This window comes from Neodiprion lecontei, chromosome 2, assembly GCF_021901455.1.
Source record: "Neodiprion lecontei isolate iyNeoLeco1 chromosome 2, iyNeoLeco1.1, whole genome shotgun sequence".
Classification (NCBI taxonomy): Eukaryota; Metazoa; Arthropoda; class Insecta; order Hymenoptera; family Diprionidae; genus Neodiprion; species Neodiprion lecontei.
Window position 1 is genome coordinate 14330915 of NC_060261.1, and position 18046 is coordinate 14348960.

Consider the following 18046-nt stretch of genomic DNA (forward strand, 5'->3'; position numbering starts at 1 on the left):
TACAGTCCAGACTCTGTTACAGTAATACAATACCTAATCCAGATAACGGTTTTACACGCGCTACTGGGAATTTTATTTGCAACAATATGATCAACACTTTCGACTGATCGTTACAACATACTTGAATAAGTATATCTTATATAATTTGCCGATTTAAAAAGATGAAAGAAAGAGTATATCCACTCTCAAATTCGTCCAAGAGCTATCAAATTCAGAACTGAAAATGTTCATTCTCGTTTTTTTTTAAATCTATGTGGTCACTTTGCGATTAATTGATTGTTCAATGTGACATCGAAATCATCGGCACCATGACGTAAACCGAAGTACATAACAGCACCTGCTATGCGCATTTCCCCTGAGATCCGAGTCTCGAAACGTAAAAACCCTGCCATGATTTCCTATTCATTTCTTTCTCTCCTTTACCCCTTCTTAAATTTCTCCTTTCGACGACCCTTTACAATCCTTTGTTGTTATTGTTATAGTGTATTGCACCACGCGTTCAACGCGACGTGTTCTTCTCAAGTAAGAAATTTTTATCCTTTTTCTTGCTGCTCATCCCCAAGAGACACCGATTGATTGCTGATTTCTTGATCCTTCATGCATGGCTAATACATTCGTAGGTTGTATAGGGCTTTAAGGGCACCGATCGACTCATTATTCCATGGTAGACACAACTTGATATCAAGTAGTTACAAGTGAAATCATGAGACAAGTAAGCAGCATTATCGAAGTCCTTATAATTCACACCGCTTTCTGCATGTGGTGGGTGATAAATATTTCATATTCGACTGCGATTAGTCTAAAGATGAATTTATCACCGATCAATGAAACCTTCTGTCTTTGATTATTTTTCAATCGGCAGAGTATAGAATATGCAGATCGCAAAGCGCACGGTTATAAGTCGACGAACGCACCGAGCGGGTATTTAACCTCCGCAATTCAGCCATCACTGCTGCTTGATCTACGTGATTAAAAAGCTCTGTCTGATTCATCTTGAGCGAAGGGGGAATCAAATTAATAAATCAAGAGGACCGGTCGACTTGCTGTAATTTCCCAGAGCCCAGGAAAACGGCGTGCATCAAGAATGAAACATTGGGAAATTATAGATCATCGGAATCACGGAAGTGCAGCAAACTTGGGTGGGTTCTTCGACTGGCGGTAAAAGATTTTTGTCAAAATATTGAATGTGAAAGCGAATAACACCCACCTTCCCATGATCTGCGGTATATCGTTTACAATATACATAAATAACATGATGAAAATATAACTTCTGTTTGCGGAGTGGCAAAGAGTGAGAAGCTCGATTTACCTCACTCGTCGACGGCGAGCGAAACGAGACGAGAGAAGTGATGAAAACGAAATGGAAACGAAATATGGAACGTAGCACGGAGGCGCTGCTGCACAGCCCACGGCTCACGAGTCTCGACGCAACATGAAATATAAATGATATCGCGCAATGTAAATAAACCGAAGAACGTATAATTCATATATGCAGGTATATAGAGGGAAAGAGGAACTCTTGACGTCTGCGGTTAATTTGATGAAAAAACATCAGAGGCATAGCCTGAGAAAGGCAAGCTACTGCTCAAGCTTGATAAGGCAGTTGGTAGGTATACACTTTGTGTGTTTCTCTTTATATCCATGTGTACGGATTGTAGACATAATCCTCCCATTCTTTTTCCATGCTGTACAGCGCGAAATATCACGGTGCAACGGAAAGTACCTGTAATATTACAGGATACATGTGAAAAAATGTAGTTTAGTTTCATTAAGGGGTTCGTCTAGTATGAAGACTGTTTTTTTAAAGGTTTTCTTTTAGGGTATTTTTTTAATGCAAAACATTGAAATAAAATTTATCCTACTTTTTACATTATATTTATTGACATCTAAACAAACTTTGTACAATTTTTGAAGACGAAAAAAAATTTGAAATTTGCATTACCTTCATTTGTTTGGATCGTAAAACAAAAACTACAAAATCAATCACGATTATTCAGTTCACGCGATAAGTATAGGTATAGTAAAGACGCGTTTTTTTACATACGTTCCTATCGAGCGGTATACATTGGATTCTATTCACTATTACTTCGCAGACATATTATAAAAGCTTTCTCTCTGTAGACGCAATATTTGTTGGATAGCGTTGGAGCATTATTCAATTGTGGATAACAACATTGTCCGTATGGCATAATGTTCGCCTCGTTAACGAAGAAAGTTGGTTTGCCTAATATCGATACGTGTCATTGATGATATTACGATCCATAGCCATACATTGAGTACTTATCAAATTGAAAAAAATTACGATTCCTTTTTTAAAAAAAGATGAATATAAAATACTGCAATTATAAACAAAAGTTTAGGTATCGATGCTTCCCTTCAAATAGAATCAAAATGTTTAAAATCTGTTAGATCCGTTAGATTCGATTACTCTACGCTGGCTCATTCTATTCGAAAGAGTATTTTCTTCAAATTCACCGAAAGACTTCTTTCGTCATGTGGGCAACGTTAAACACCCCAATTACTACAGAAAATGAGAGAAAATGTGTTTCAGCGACTTTGTTGAAAATAGTATTCCGACTAAAATCAATCAGCTTTAAAGCGAAATCGACGGTATCTGCCAGATTTTAACCCATTTTGAAGCAGTTTGAAACGAAGCATCAATATTTTCGACTTTCTTGATAATTCCGTTATCTTCGATTTCTGCATTTTTCCAGAGATCTTCGTAGTTCACACGTAAATCAATATGATAAATTCTTAATGTCCGACTATCTCGTAATAAAATCAATAATAAGTATCGATTTTTGGTCAACTGACCTCCTCAACCGTCGAAAGAAATAAAGAAAGTTATCACCTAAGTATCGAATAGAAGGTGAAACGATTCAACAGTGGCATTACTAGAGAATACATGACCATTATATGATTAGCAGTTTCCCCTGAATTCCAGAGCAAATATTTTTAGTATCGCGTCACTTGTACGCAAGAAACGAAGACCGTATCGTACAAACCACGTATTAGACTAATACGAGCTTAGTATACATCTATACAGAGTAGAAATAATTCTCATGCACCGCGCGTATTAGCGCCTACGTTCAGCGGTTTTAAGCGCAGCCAAAGACCATGTGGTTCCGAAACAGCCAATCTCCGGCACTTGGGGGCGGTTCTTGACAAGCTGTAGGAGTGGGAGTTTGGGGGTAGCCACCCCCAGCAGCCGACAGTTCGTTATATAGTCCGGGCGTTCAAATCACAGACGCGCGGCATCGCGACGCTGTCATTGCTCGTTATTTGATAATTTCCTCTTATGGAATTGGTGTTCACGTCATTGTTTTTAAATTTCGAACAGCTCCTACTTGCGGTGATATTATATCGCCCAAGAAATTTCATCGTACAACTGCGGTGAATCGTAAAATATCTCGCAGGTAATCGACGTGAACGGAAAACGAAAATTTATAAAAGTGGCCCTATTTCCCGCGATTTAAAACAAGCGTCGATAAAAAGGATAAAAGTAAAGTAGCCCAGGAGGTTGAAAAGTGTCTTGATTATTCTAATCTACCGATTTTAGATCATTAGCGGTTTTTAGTTGATTCGTTGGTTCACTTATTACAAAGCTGGATAAAAACAGTTCGAGTTTCTCAACGTATTCTTGAAGCTGCAATCACCGAGCAAGGAGAAAACTACATATTACGTCAATCAGTTGTAGTACAACTGTATTGGACGACATGCTTTGGATCAAAGTTTAATAAATCGTGAAATGATGAAGCGGTTTCGTTTCCACTTCTCGAAATTGAGATGATAAAAATTATTTACACCGTTTGCTTCGTCCTGTGATGTACAATCACATTATCAGAGTCTACTGTTGATGCAACGTTCCACAGACATCGGCAATCACACATGTACTTGATTCCATAGGAATGACCTACCACGTGTGCAACGAAAATATTTATCCACCGCAAATCTATCTAACGAAATGGTTCGTTCAGTAATCACGCGAAATCGTTTTCAGCTGAACTATGACCCCATGGAATTACCGTATAAAACCATGAAAATCGACTGACCCCATTAAGGAATGAAATCTTCCAGTGGTTAAATACACGGGTGTTTTTACTTTTCGACGACGGAAGAGAAGCGTCGATAGATGTCGAAAAAACATCGTTAACGCGAAGCTGACGTTAATAGAAACTCTGCAAAGCCAATTTGATCGTAAAATGTACAACCTGTACAGAGCCTGGTTTGGCAGCGAGAGTTGCAATCCGTTGGAAACTCGATCGAGTGCCCCTGTCGGCCCAGCGATCGGCTTGTCGCCCCCCGATACACTGATCAGAGTTGGGAATGATGGTGAGCATCAATTCGTCGCTCACAGAAGCGTCTTGGCTGCTCACAGCGGATACCTGAAGGCGCTTCTCGCAACATCGTCGAATGTCGCACCGGGAACAACAGCCGCAACAAGCGTAGCATCGTTGTCTGTCTCTTCAGTCGGTAATGATTCGTCAGTTTTTAGTCGTCATGAATTATATCATTAATCTGTTCGGTGGAAAACTTTTTCCACAATGCGGTGTACAGTCGAGTCGATTTATTCTCTAATTACCGCTGTCCTCGCAGGCTTGTACTATAATACCACAGGTTGAAGTAAGTGTTTGCAGTGACTTTTCAAGCAAAGTAAGTTACTATTGAGTGAGACCGATATGAGACAAAAATGCATCTACACTTAAGCATTAACCGCACTCAAAACATACATAAAACGAAAAATGAATAGTTGTTCGTTCCTGAAGCAAAAAAAAAAAAAATAAAAAATCGAACCTGGAATAAATTTATCTCCTCAAAGTAATTAAGTAATATATTTTATGGTAAAAATTATCGCATAGAAAGTGATTCGAAATAAATAATTGTCACGGTATGCATAATGAGGGCATTTCACGTGATATTTACATATTTAAATCCTCGTCATTTTCAATTCAATCCGTCGTCATTTCCGATGTTTCATCGCTGTGAATGGAGTGTTATACGTATTTTTTATTTCTCGAAGCGACAAAGATTTTGAGAACTCGCAAGTTATTTTTTAATTCTACGTCGCAAGCGGTCAGAGCTTTTTAATCTTCAAAATTAAAAATTAATAATCTCGACCTAGAACAACGTCACAAATAGCAAATGAAATTGAACACAGTGAGGGTTTGATCATGCAAATTTTGTGCGGAACGGCCCATACTCAATATACTCAAAAACAACGAAATTCTTGTGTATATCAATCTGCTCTTTACATAAACAACAATAGACTTGTGAGGCTACGCGCATCGGTTTCAATTTCGAATTGAAAACGTCACGCAATAAAAATCACCTTCGAAAAAAAAACAAAAAAAAACTGTTTCCGCGATATCAAATCATAAACTGAGCTAATTCTAAACTCTGATATAAGGTTTTCCGAACTCAAAGAACGAAAAAGAAAACAAACAAAATAATCGAGTAGAAAAAACCAAAACCGAAAAAAGTAACTGAAATTCGATTTATAAATTTCCAGCCTTGTATCATCTAAACTGTAACGTGAACTTTTACATCCAAAGTATCCTGATTTTGTGAACTTATTTCCAGCCATAAAAATCAACAATAATGATGATGTCCTCAGGTGGCGAGGCGTTCGCGCCCCTTTTGAACTACATGTACACCGGCCGGTTGGAAGTCACCCTGGACAACATTTACAGCGTTCTGCTAGCAACGCACCTTCTCCACATGCCAGGGGCCCTCGATCAGTGCAGGGCCGCTTTACTGAAGCTAAGAGCGCCCCCCGTGGCAGGTGGGGTCCTCAGGCCCGTGCCTAGTCGCGTTGTTGGGCCCCCGCTTTGCTGGCCTCCACCCGCGAGCCTCTACTCGTCGGGAACGCTTCCCTTGCCAACTCTAGGAGTTCCTGCAGCAGTTTCGATATCCGGCATGCCAACGCCAATATCTCGCGAGTCGCACAACGTGAATTCAAACTACAAGTAAGCAGCTGTGTGCGTTTTTCCACTTTATTTACTAGTTTACAATCTGTTTCTTTGGCTTTGTTTGAAGGATACTGTCATATGTGTCCAATAATCGACGAGGCAATATTATAGATTCATTAGCATTGTGTCCTAGAGAATAGTTCATTTTTTACAACTAATTTTCTTTATAGAAATCACTGTTCGGCGGCTCGTTTTATGCCGTTGGTAATAACCGAGAAATTGGGATACAAGAATAACACTATTGCAATTTTAAGGCAAATCTTATAAACCTATTCCACCAAAATTTTCTACCAATATCATATCTTGTTAAGATCAAATATTTACACACAATGCACAATGTTTGCATAGCGAATTCTGGGTAACATTTCCGAATAGGTATCAAAATGTACCAAAATTTCATGTTACATCCAACATTATTGTTCAAGCATTCTTGTATCAAGTATCTATCACAGACAACTTTTGCAAACACTTCCTAAATTGTAAAAACGCTATTCATTTGCCAACCCAATACTATAATTGTAGATACTTGTAGGGGTGAAAAAGATGTACTCACTCTACATACAAAAAAGGGGATACTTCTTACGTTATACGTCAATTTTTCTGTCAAAGTATGCGTTCAGAGAAACGAATGTCAAGTATTTTTATCTCAAGGTATTGAAAACAGATGTGGAAGTGAGGCTAAACAATATGACGCCGAGAACTGGGCTGACAGCAGATGGTTTTAGGACAATTGCGCGAATACAAAACTACAACCGACTTAGTGCAAGCTTCAAGGCTCTAGTTTCTTCAGATGAGATTAATAAACTGTAAAAAATGCGATGAAAGAAGTCTTTTAAAATGAAATATGGACCTGCAGTTAGAATACCGCATCCTTTTGCTACCAGTTGTCAAAGCGTCGCCATGTCCATTTCCAATCATAGATTAAAGAAAACAAAATGAACAATTCTAACCAAGGTTTGTCTCTGGCCTCCGTCCAGCAGCGGTGAAAAATCCGTTTCTCCGAAGCCGTCAACCTCGCAGCAGATACCGCGATCCCCTGCGAGATCACTGACCCCGGATGCGTCCCGCAGGAGTGAAAACATATCCAGGACGCCCCGAGGTCAAAGATCACCGAGTCCAGCAGGCAGCGCTGAGAAAATTTCTGTTACGGACTCGGAGCCGGCTCGAGGAAGAAAGTGCCAAAGAACGTCAAGCGATCCGCAGGGTAACGGTTCCGGATCGAACGTCGTTATAGATATCGCTTGCTGCGACGGTCCTGTGCGTTTTCACCGAGTTCTGAACGTCAATTATTCGGGAAACGATAACGGCGAAGATTCCTGCACAGGATTGCAGCAGCAGCAGCAGCAGCAGCAACGCGTCTGCGAAATCGAAACGGTTGGCGAAAACGACGAGAACGTATGCGATGTGGAGGAAGGGATCCAGGGGATTGCAAACAGCGTCCCAAACGAGGCGGGGCATTACACCTGCGGCTACTGCAGGCACACCTTCAAGTCCCAGTATTGTTATCAGAAACACGCGAGACGGCATTTGCACCCCGCTAACGGCGACGGGCAAACAAGCGGCCGTCGACGGGAGGTTCGCCTGCTCGATTTAAACGTACAATATTACCCGTGCAAGATATGCGGAAGTAAATTTCCAAGCTATTATTTCGTTCATAAGCATCGCAAGCTGTGTCACGGGAGCGACGACAATCAGAGCGGAAGCGACGAGTCGAATGCAAACAATTTCAACAGTAAACTGTCACAGTAAATTGTTCGATGATTGTCCGATTCTGTTACACAAGCTAAGGAATATATTAAGTATTGAATATATACTATACATACATATACCTATATCATTATTATGGTCTGAATTAAAAAAAAAAAAAAAAAACGTTATCGTATTTCGACGGAATATGCTTTAAAAGTGCAATTTCGTATTATAGGTATCGTTATAGGTACGTACGTGTATTTTATGTTTACGTAACCCTCGTATCAACGATTAGCCAATAAGAAATGTTGTTGTCACGTTACGAATAATTAAACGAAGCGGAAAATAAATAAATAAAATTGTAAATACGAACGCAGAGTGGTAAGAAGTACGATTAAGGGATGAAAGTGCGTATATAATAGAAAGCATTATTCGGTGTTTACAGACACTGCACATTAAACACCTGGCATTGCTGTATCTATATCTACCAATTTGACGATTATCAATAAATAACTGTATCGTGTAAATTACCCCTTCTGAATATAAATTTGACAATTATCACATATAATCGAAATATAAAGAAACGGCAGCGGTGTGTTTACGTATTTCGAGGGAAATAGACGTACTTTCTTTGCCCCCAATGTTACTCCATTATTTATTTCACGAATAATCCGTGTACATAAAATGTATATGATGATGCGAAATTGGCGATGTCTGACAGAAAACAACAAGATGTGACGTTCGGGGTGTTAACGCGTCAGCTTGTCGCTCAAACACGCGGCAACCGTCAACGGTGTTCAAAGAGTAATCCCCTGAGAATTAGTAAATACATACGTGAAAATGAAATAATCAGTGTGCCGCTCACAGAATCAATACAAATAAAGTTACACATCCTCAGACAACGTATCGAGTAACATACTTGCAGAACGTATCACACATAAGTTACAGTGTTATTGAAAACTGTTGGATCACCATCCATTTTTCACCGCCAAGGCAAGAAAAAAGCGAAGAGCCCACGTTTTCAAAATAAAATTATATGTTGTAATTTTTCGACACTCTAACCGGTGATGTCAGAACGACAGTACGCGTCGACAAATAAACGCGTCCTTTTATCGGACAGAATCTTTGTTTGGCAAAAAGTTTACCCAGTAAAACCTCTTATCAAACATGTTGAAAGACAATACCAAAATTCGCTTTACTGCGTGTTCGTCACTTACCAATAATCTCCATCGGATGGGGCGCCTCTTCATCGCTGGTTTCCATAGGCGTCGCATGATTCTCCTTTTTCTTATCCTTTGTCCTGCTGACATTTCCGCCATTTCCGTTGCCAGCTTTTTTTTTATCTTTTCCATCGGTTTGCAAAGACAGAATACCCGGTGTACTGACATTTATTGACGTCGACAACACCGTCTTGCTGTCTACTCTGTAACCAAAAATTATTTGTTATAAAACAAGTTAGCATATTATATATGAAAAATATATGCATTAGTCAATAGCAAGGGAAATGTTTCAATTTAATGAGGACCAAAAAAATAAACAATCTCGAATCGATGAAATTGTAAAAAGTAATGTAAATTCTCAACGTAATCGGAATGAAATCGACGGAGTTCACTTAATTAAGATGATGGATATCGTGCAACCATCTGCGCAAACGTCAATATCCTACCGAGTAGCCAGTTACGAATTGATTAGCATTACAATTCGCTAATGCCTCCACTCTGGAATTGTTCAATTCGGTTATATAGAGTGCTCAGAAATGTAAACTTTGACCAGAATTAGCAAACTAATTTTCATTTAAAGATAAGGACAGTCTGTGACAAAAGGACCATTTAAAACTTGAGTATGATTTTCACATATACCATACTTCGTACCAGAATTCGACCCAAGATATTTTCATTTACTTGTGCGATGTTTAACAATTATCACAGCAGGAAATTTGTCCGATTGTTTTGTCGGTACGGTACTACTCCAACTCTCATAAGTTGCAAAAAAAGTAAAACAAAAAAAAATAACAACAAACAGATTTATCCAGGATTAAAGATTATCTGCAAGACATGTAAGAACTGTCAAAATCCGTGAAATTTAAGTTTTAATTTGTTCGTTTGGGAAGGAGTGCCTCATATTCATCAGAGTATTAAACTGACTTTCACATTTAATATGGAAGATTTTCGAACATTCAATTTCCTGCGTTGTAATCACTAAACGAATATTTGAAAGGGGTTCCCGCAGGAGATTTAGGGGTGGGTTTGTTTGGTCACCACATAACTTCCGCCAAGTGATCATGGCCTAATCAATCAACCAATCTACGCTTCTATTTAAATCATAATGGTATCCCCTCTCACAGGTACAATATCGAACGTTTTATCATTCGTTTATAAAATAAAATTTGAAAGGCAACGTTAAAAATCAATATTCAAAATTGCCGTTATAAATTTGTACAAAAAAAACATACAAATCATAAACAATTTTAAGAATAATCCACGAGCACAACGGTATTAAATAAAAAAAAATTGATACAGAAAGTAAAACATTAATCAAGTAATTTGACGGGAAATTTAATAGATTAACATCATTTACGAAAGTCATGCAAGTGAACAAATTTTTTTAATAAATCCACTCAGTTCAAACATCATTCCAAGTTTTAAGAAAGCTTAACCCTCCCACGTAACTATCCCTTATGAGGAGCGAATCTTACAAGTAAATGTGTGAACACCCACATACCAGATAATTTTACAAACTAAATTCGCAATTTTTAAGATAAAATTTATGTTATACATTGTATTCAAGATAAATTTGACTGTAGTTTTTGTGCAAACTGATTTCGTATCGTTATACAAATATTAACATGAAAAAGAATCGTCCTATGACTGGTGACGAGTTTGAAATTCGAATCAATTGCACGCTAACTTCCGGGCCGATGTAAAAATTTTATACGAGGTATTCTATATTGGTTAAACCACTTTTTTCCGACCCTTTTGGATATTGCTCATAATTACTCACATTTCGATACTACTTGAAAGTAGTTTTCATAGAGTTTTTTATATTTTGAAATCAATCCTACTACATTCATTCTTGTTACTGCGATCAGGCAAGTCTGGCAAATAAGTCGTAAATACAAAAAAATGTTGTTTCTCCGTGAACTTTGTAATGCAAATAAGTTGATTGTTTTTATTCTTATTGCACAGGCTGTTCTGAACAGAAATAAAATGCAACCGATTTTTTTTCTAACCGTCTCGGCATGAAATTGCATTAGATCAACCAATTGCATCACTTTAAATGTAATTCCTTTTTTTTTCAAATCGTTTCAGTAATAACAATATAATAATGCATAGGCCGATTCAATGAAAATTTGTGCTGAGACTTTCGAGCAAGAAATGTTGAAACTACAAAATAGCTGATGACCACTATGCCGATATTTCTATAGGTCTGTTAAGCATTCCTGTAGATTATATTTAGGAATGATATCAGGAGGTAATGTCCGACTGAGTGGAAATAATTCATTTCAATTTTTTTCTGTTCAAAATAACATTTGCAAAATGGAGAAAAATATGGAACCTATTATAGTATAAAATCTGGTGGAAATATTTTTTTTTTTGTACCAACAACTTTTTTGCCGGACTACTCGATCCAAGCTATATAGTTTATAAAGACAAAATCATTTCCCAAAAGAATTCATTTAAAAATTCATGAAAATATCACATGAACTCCTCTCCAGTAGTACTAAAATGCGGCCTATCATGAACGCCATCCAAGAGGGTGTGAAACAAAGTGGCTGACTGATGGAAAGTGCCCCATACATACAGGGAATGTCTAGTTAAAGGGCAATCTCCAAGCCACGCGCACATTGCTAGCGCCAACACATGGTCAAGTTTTTGTTCGCAGCATGTGTCTGCTACGCTTCACTCATGTAAAAATGGCTTAGAGGTTGCCCTTTCAACAGAGATTCCCCGTAGGTATATGTTGTTACCATATTTCGTCACAAAGATGTTCCTACATTGTAACCATGATTTTATTTAAACGGATAAAAGTCTCGGATGCTCCATTTTCCTAAACCCAACAGTGAAGAAGAGCATTAATATTCAACTTACATGGGTTTTGCATCCTTTCCCGAAGCTGTTTCGGAACTAGAGTGCGATTCCTCTTTGATGTCTTTGATAAGGCCTTCTTTACTGTCCTTGTTTTCTTTATTTGCATCTTTAGCGTCCTTCGTACTACTCGTTGTTGGAATAGTCGTGACGCTAGTTGTGGCAGTTGTGGTAAGCGTAATTGTTGTGGTCGTTATACACGCGTCTGTAAGTGTATTCGAACTTGATGTACTCGAAGATGTGACAGTACTGGCAACGGTAGCAACGGCCGTACCAGACGGCGCAGATGCCGTTGTCATTGCCACTGTCGCAGTTGTATTCGTCGTATTCGTTGTGGCGTTGCTCTGAGGATTCTCCTGCGTCTTTTGCTGTTGCTCCCGCTGAAGCCTCGTCGTAACACCAGGAGGGAGAATATCTATCGACCCAATTCCCGAGTTGCTATTATTTACCTGAAACACAAACGACGAAACGGTTTTATACCACTTTTCCCAACAGAACTACGTTTAAAGTACATTTAGTTGAACGTTGCATCGAATCGTGTTCATTTCGTTACTTTTTTCTCTACCAAAATAACAAGGCAGTCACTTATTTTGGATTTGAAAAATCTCTGATTTTTCCTGGTTTCCATTATTGAAATTACGCTTTGTCCATGTCTTGTTTTTAACGATCAATGATATTCACCTATAATTTCTCTACATTTTCAAAGTGTTACAATTGAATATCCAGTTTAATAATAGAAAGCAACAAGTCATAAGTACCAGTATATATGAAATCGTTGCCTGAAGCATATATATTTACGCTATCGTTAATATCATCATCATCTAAATCAGAGAAAAAGTACTAATAAGCGACTGATTCCAATACGGAAAAAATAAAAAAAATAAATGCGGAACAGCTAATTGAAATTATTAGTCATACTAGTTGAAAAGTTAAAATATAGCACTGAAGGCCATGTTTTGCCGAAGTTCGTAGAACAACTATAAGTATTTGCTCAAATTTCCTGACCTCTACGAAATCTGTTGATATTTCCCGGTTTTACAGATTTTTCCGGAATAGTGACCGCGCTGAATTTACTATTTCCCTACGTAATTACGGGATACAACCAATACACACCTTATTGTTAGGATTATTTCGAGAGCTGCGCGTGCGTTGTCTAGACTTTCGTAATAACTGTTTGTAGTTCTCTGTCTTTTTAGTGAGATAATAATGCAGAACACAATCTGGTACGGATTTATGTTCAAGGGATTGAGCTATCGCTCCAAAGTTTTTAGGATGCTGTAAGTATTTTTCTTTAAAAAGTTCGTGCTCCATTGGACTCCAGACGTTGATTAGACGCCGTTCATTATGCAAAGCTTCCAGTTCTTCAGGTTGAAGAAGACCGTTCCGATTCTGGAAGGCAATTCGCCTCTGCTTTGTATCCAATAACAATGGAGGTATCACAGCATACGAACGCATCTTCTTGTCTTCCATCTGAAAAACACAACACATTGCTTGTAATGTACATACATACATGTATTGAAATAGTAAAGGGTCTTAAATCCTGATTCATAGCTGTCATTATTTTCTCAACAGGAGAATTAGAAAAATCGATCCAGTAAAAAGTTTGTGATTTCCAGCATTTCATATTTTCCGACGTGAAATGCCGTAATGTTGTATACAATTTTGACAATTGACTCAGATTCCGTCTAGATTTGTCTATGTTTCACTTGAGTCAGCATTTTAGGAAGTATTTAAAATATTTTTGGTGAGTGAAACCACTGATATCGGTAACATTAGTTTTCTGATGAAATGCCACAGCCGCTCAGACACAAGCCAGAGCTCGTCAGCTATGAGTAGAACTCTTTAAGCGGCACTGAGTAAGTAAACTTTACGAAAGATCAATATCAAACGACTCTTACCAGTTACCAGCCCTACAGGATTTTGACATATCTACATGGCCAGCAATACTCGTTACCATGAAGTTGCAATTGTCTTTTGAGTTACGATTGATTTATTCATGTATTCTTTAAGAATAAAAATGATCTAAATTACCTGTACATTGAAAAACTATGAGACGCCAGAAATGCAGTGACTTGAACCATGTTCAATAATTAGCTGAATGACCTGAGAATTTTGGTTACTAGAAATTTCGTAACAACAGTTACAGAGTGGACACTTAATTTAGCTGCAAATATTTCCTGACTTCTCCCTGTTTTCGTGACTGAATTTACCTTCTCTCTCCGACGTATAGCTACGGAATATCACATTTTACAACGCATTTTTTGTATCATTAAAAATGTAAAACTCACAAATAGTTTATGAATAGGAAACAACCGTACTTATAAATATGAGATTTCTGTTTTGCGCATACACATTCACACTTTTATTAATATCGTGTTATTGTCTATGAACAAATAAGTATTGGTGATCGATCGAGCACAACAAGAATCAACAAAACTTATGAACAGCTTGTTGGAATTATTAGAATTAGTTGGAAAATTGAAGGAATGAACATCACATTTTGCGGGGTTTTCAAGAAATATTGTGAGTACTTGCAAAAATGTCCTGACTTACAGAAAAGTTTCAGGCATTTGTCTGAGTTACCTATACCAAACGAAATCCCCTGACATTTCCCCATTTTCCAAGTTTTTGTGACGCGTGCCACCCTAACATAACACTGACTCAATGTTATAAATTGAATTTGAAAAGAATGATTGAATATCTGTGTACCTCCTGCTCCTGTAAGCCATCTAGAATCTCTTCAAGATCCGCTTCACTTTTGATCCGAGCTCCTACACGATTAAATCGCTCCTTATCTTCTCTTTGCTTGCGTAATTCAGGAAAGACCTTTTCGAAAAACTCACGGTTCTTACTTTCCTTAGTCTTCTTCTTTTGAGTACTTTCTAAACGATCAACCTTACGATGCCATTCTTGGACTAAAGTAGCGTAGGTGTGAGACTGTTGCCGATGCAACGAAGCACGTTCGACATGCTCCCTTCTCAACCTCGCTACTAGTCTGGCTCTCATACACGCCTGATGCCTACTCCTATTTTCCTGATACACCGGCGTATCTGAGGGTTGGTTATACAGAGGCAGTTCAACCCTTGGACCCAATGTATCCAGAAGCCGGTGGGCTCCTTGGGCTTTTTTCTGGAAATAAAATTGTTACAATGGTTATTTAGATGGGTTACTTATGTGTTACCAGGCCTACAATTTGACAAGCTAAGATTCTGTGAATTGTCTCGATGATGAAGAATAGTTCCTTTTCTTTTTGAACGTAAAAAACGTGAAATCATTTCAAAGAATCTAAAAGATCATCTATTGACTCTGTATACTTTACTTACATAATTTTCATTTCTTACAGTTTTTATGCCTTTGAAAGATAAGACACAAAACGTACAACTTATGAATTTCTACAGTTTATCTGTTGTTGGTGGAATACAAGCCTACCCTGTTCTCCGCATATATCTTTTGGGCCAGAGATTGATGTTTGGGTTGTTGCGACTGTTCCTCAACTGGCCGCTTCATGCCAGGAGCTTCAAGTGGTTTGTTTGCTGCCTCTTCAAGCTCTTGCTGTTTCTTCTTCAACTTACTGATTTGGGATTCAGCCTTCGCGATCTCCCTATCTACTTTAGCGATCTGTTGTAGCAAATCATCTTTTGTAGTCCTGAACTGCGCATCTTCCTGCGTTCCAGGCTCTGGCAACGTTGGTGAAATTGCCTCTGTTTGTGGAGTGTATGCACCTGCCGTCGGCTGCTTCTAAGACAAAATTTTCATGTAGAACCAAAAAAAGAAGGAAAAACCAAGAGAAACAAAAACGAAGAAAATTATCTCTATGCAGTACGTTATTTACAATTTCACGAAAATAAGCTATAAGACATCTAGGTGCCATGGTAATGGCTAAAAATGGTTTATAACACTTCACAAGTATTTCTGGATCTGCGTGAAAATTCAAACGGAACACTAAGAACTTGAGAATTTTTCGCAAGAGTTGAACTGAAGAGTAGAGAGGTGGAAAAATGAAGACCTTAAGAATAAATGGTAGAGTGTGTGTACAACTTATTGATTATAGTCAGACTCGCTCATATTGTTTCTGCCTCGTCTTAACTTGCCCTCCTTAACTCATCGACGTTTTACTAATTCCACAAGAGACCGACATCAAAATGTAGAAACAGTAATTAATTGTGTCGGTAAAAAATTAATTAATTCCTTGAATCAATGTACAGTCTATGTGTTCCTCAAAGTACAAACCCATTACCTTGAGATATTAATAAAATCATAAGTAAACAAACATTCTAGTGTCACTCATCTGCTGGTAAGAATCAAAATTAGAAAAGGCATGATTTATGCTTCATAATTAAAGGAAGCGAAAAATCTGCTGTTGATATTGGGGTGAGAGAATTCATTTCTGGACAAAGAAGCATGCTGTAGGCTTCATCAAAAGTTAATTTTAGCAACCATATACACATCGCAGCTCCACTGTCTGGCGTAATGAGGGGTTGAGGATTTAAAAAAACATATATAACGTCAGAACTGCTGTGCTCATCTTAAGCTTGGAACCGTAAAACAATATTCATAAAATTATTTTTCTATAAACAGGCCAGTGTTTTGACCATTTAAATAACCATACATTGTCCTATGGCACATCAAATACACTTTTAGATCCTGCTAAGAGGAGAGACCTTTAAATGATGTTTATATTATTTTACTGGAAATCAGTTGCAAGTGTCCTGTGCGTACACTGCTACCACATTCTTATGAGTATGACTTTATTGAATAGAGCTGACTGTATACACTCATCCTCAGTCGTACATGCTCAAAACGTAAACAAGCGAAAGTACGTTCCTAAATCTTAGTCCTCTTTGACTCTGCAGAGACACAACAAAGCCTGGAGTGGGGATGACACAATTGAAACACAGGGAATGGAAAAGTTTCCATTTAGTCGAGAGGGGTATAAAAGTATAATAGGAACCTTGCATGAAGTTCGATTTCTTATTCAGTACAAACTTTGAATTGAATAATCATAACGTTGCAACGAATCTTTTTGAAAGTCATTATTTCGTATAGAAGATAGAATCAAAAAATCAGCCTTCATTCAAACAAGATTTGACAATGTAAAACATCAACCAGAAAGCGCCCCTATCTGCCATTCGGCAGATTAGAAAAATTGTGATTTATTTATGGCGAATTTATCTCACCTTAATCTCGATTCTTTTTCATAATTTTTTTTTTTTTTTTTTTGAATTCCGAAAAATAAAAATTCACCATATTCTTTCCAACAAACGAAAACATAAAAACTATAAAATAATAATAAAAGACCGCTAGCCGTATGGACTCTAGTGTACAAATAAGGGATGTTAAACAGCGGAGGGGGGGTTGTAGTATTCTGCTAGGCTGACTCGATATATTGGGATCCCATAAGACAAGTCTGCAAGTGCAGGACTGTCGAATTACCTCCAAACGCGGCCAAGCCCGGCAAACCATTACGAAAAATAACCCAGGGCTAGCAGTCTTTATATATCTGTAAAAAATTTTTATTTTTTATCATGAATATTTTCGAAAAGCAAAATTGATATCAACATTCGTCTACGGAAGTAATTCTAATTCAAACGGCCTTTCTTGTATAGATAGTGGAATTTGAAAATGCCAGTTCATGCAAATTCCCCATATTTTTCCATAATCATTTATGGTCAGCATAATAACCCACCCTAGTGTCTACCCTAAGCGGTTGTTGGAGCTGTATGTGCTCCTGCTTGATGCAGACATCAGAGTTTTGGCCTTGAATTGAGGACTGAGGCTGACTTAACCGGATCTTCTTGAAGGCGGGTGCATCCTGAAGAGCGTTAATGTCTACAGGTCTCGGACAGTATTGGTCTATCTGCATTTGCATCAGACCCCGCGATATCCTGGACGGAGTCCCGTGATACTCCTGAGCAGCGGACGCCGGCGAAGGTGCGACAGAAGATGGTGGAAGTAGGGATATCCGGGGGCGGGTGCTAGCCATGTACTCAGGACCTCCAAGACCGACCCCGATCTGAGATACCGGACTGCTGCTTACACTTATTGCCACCCTCTCGTTCACCTAGAATCGAGTATTGAAAAATTAATTAGCGTAACATAATAGAAGAATTGGTGAGGAAACGCTAATAGGAAAAAATGATATAGGGTGTAACCGATGCTAATGCAGGGTTCGTACGCTTTTTGGAACCCGAAATTCCCTGACTTTTCCAGGTGTTCCAGCCTGAAAATAGGATTCTTTTCAGTAACCTTTCAAGAAATATGCCGCTGATTAATGACAATTTTTTTGCTTATTAATACTAATAC

At 38.1% G+C, this 18046-nt stretch overlaps 2 protein-coding genes across 8 annotated transcripts in view; one reads left to right on the forward strand and one right to left on the reverse strand.

Annotated features, from left to right (window-relative positions):
* LOC107227835 overlaps positions 1 to 18046 on the reverse strand; it is an 80743-nt gene that overhangs the window by 21220 nt on the left and 41477 nt on the right. For all 6 annotated transcript variants that reach the window (XM_046732254.1, XM_046732253.1, XM_046732252.1 and 3 more), the window contains 6 exons: positions 17430 to 17804; positions 15173 to 15481; positions 14453 to 14872; positions 12857 to 13213; positions 11747 to 12192; positions 8876 to 9081 (listed from right to left, as the gene is read on the reverse strand). In XM_046732254.1, coding sequence (XP_046588210.1) covers positions 8876 to 9081; positions 11747 to 12192; positions 12857 to 13213; positions 14453 to 14872; positions 15173 to 15481; positions 17430 to 17804 — 2113 coding nt within the window. The remainder of the gene's footprint in view (positions 1 to 8875; positions 9082 to 11746; positions 12193 to 12856; positions 13214 to 14452; positions 14873 to 15172; positions 15482 to 17429; positions 17805 to 18046) is intronic.
* LOC124293073 (B-cell CLL/lymphoma 6 member B protein) lies at positions 3236 to 8183 on the forward strand. 2 transcript variants are annotated; one of them, XM_046732257.1, is made up of 3 exons: positions 3236 to 4473; positions 5615 to 5966; positions 6947 to 8183. In XM_046732257.1, the coding sequence occupies exons 1-3, from the start codon at positions 4203 to 4205 to the stop codon at positions 7716 to 7718; spliced, it is 1395 nt and encodes a 464-aa protein (XP_046588213.1). In that variant the 5' UTR covers positions 3236 to 4202; the 3' UTR covers positions 7719 to 8183. The 2 variants fall into 2 exon arrangements, with proteins under 2 accessions (XP_046588213.1, XP_046588214.1); XM_046732258.1 differs by having other exon boundaries at positions 6950 to 8183.

What these genes read in the sequence shown, in the direction of transcription:
- LOC124293073 (XM_046732257.1), top strand. Translation starts at nt 4,203, where the DNA reads ATGTACAACCTGTACAGAGCCTGGTTTGGCAGCGAGAGTTGCAATCCG. An exon ending in GTTGTCTGTCTCTTCAGTCG is followed by an intron (nt 4,474 to 5,614) that starts GTAATGATTCGT and finishes TGATGTCCTCAG; the next exon opens with GTGGCGAGGCGTTCGCGCCC. An exon ending in AACGTGAATTCAAACTACAA is followed by an intron (nt 5,967 to 6,946) that starts GTAAGCAGCTGT and finishes GCCTCCGTCCAG; the next exon opens with CAGCGGTGAAAAATCCGTTT.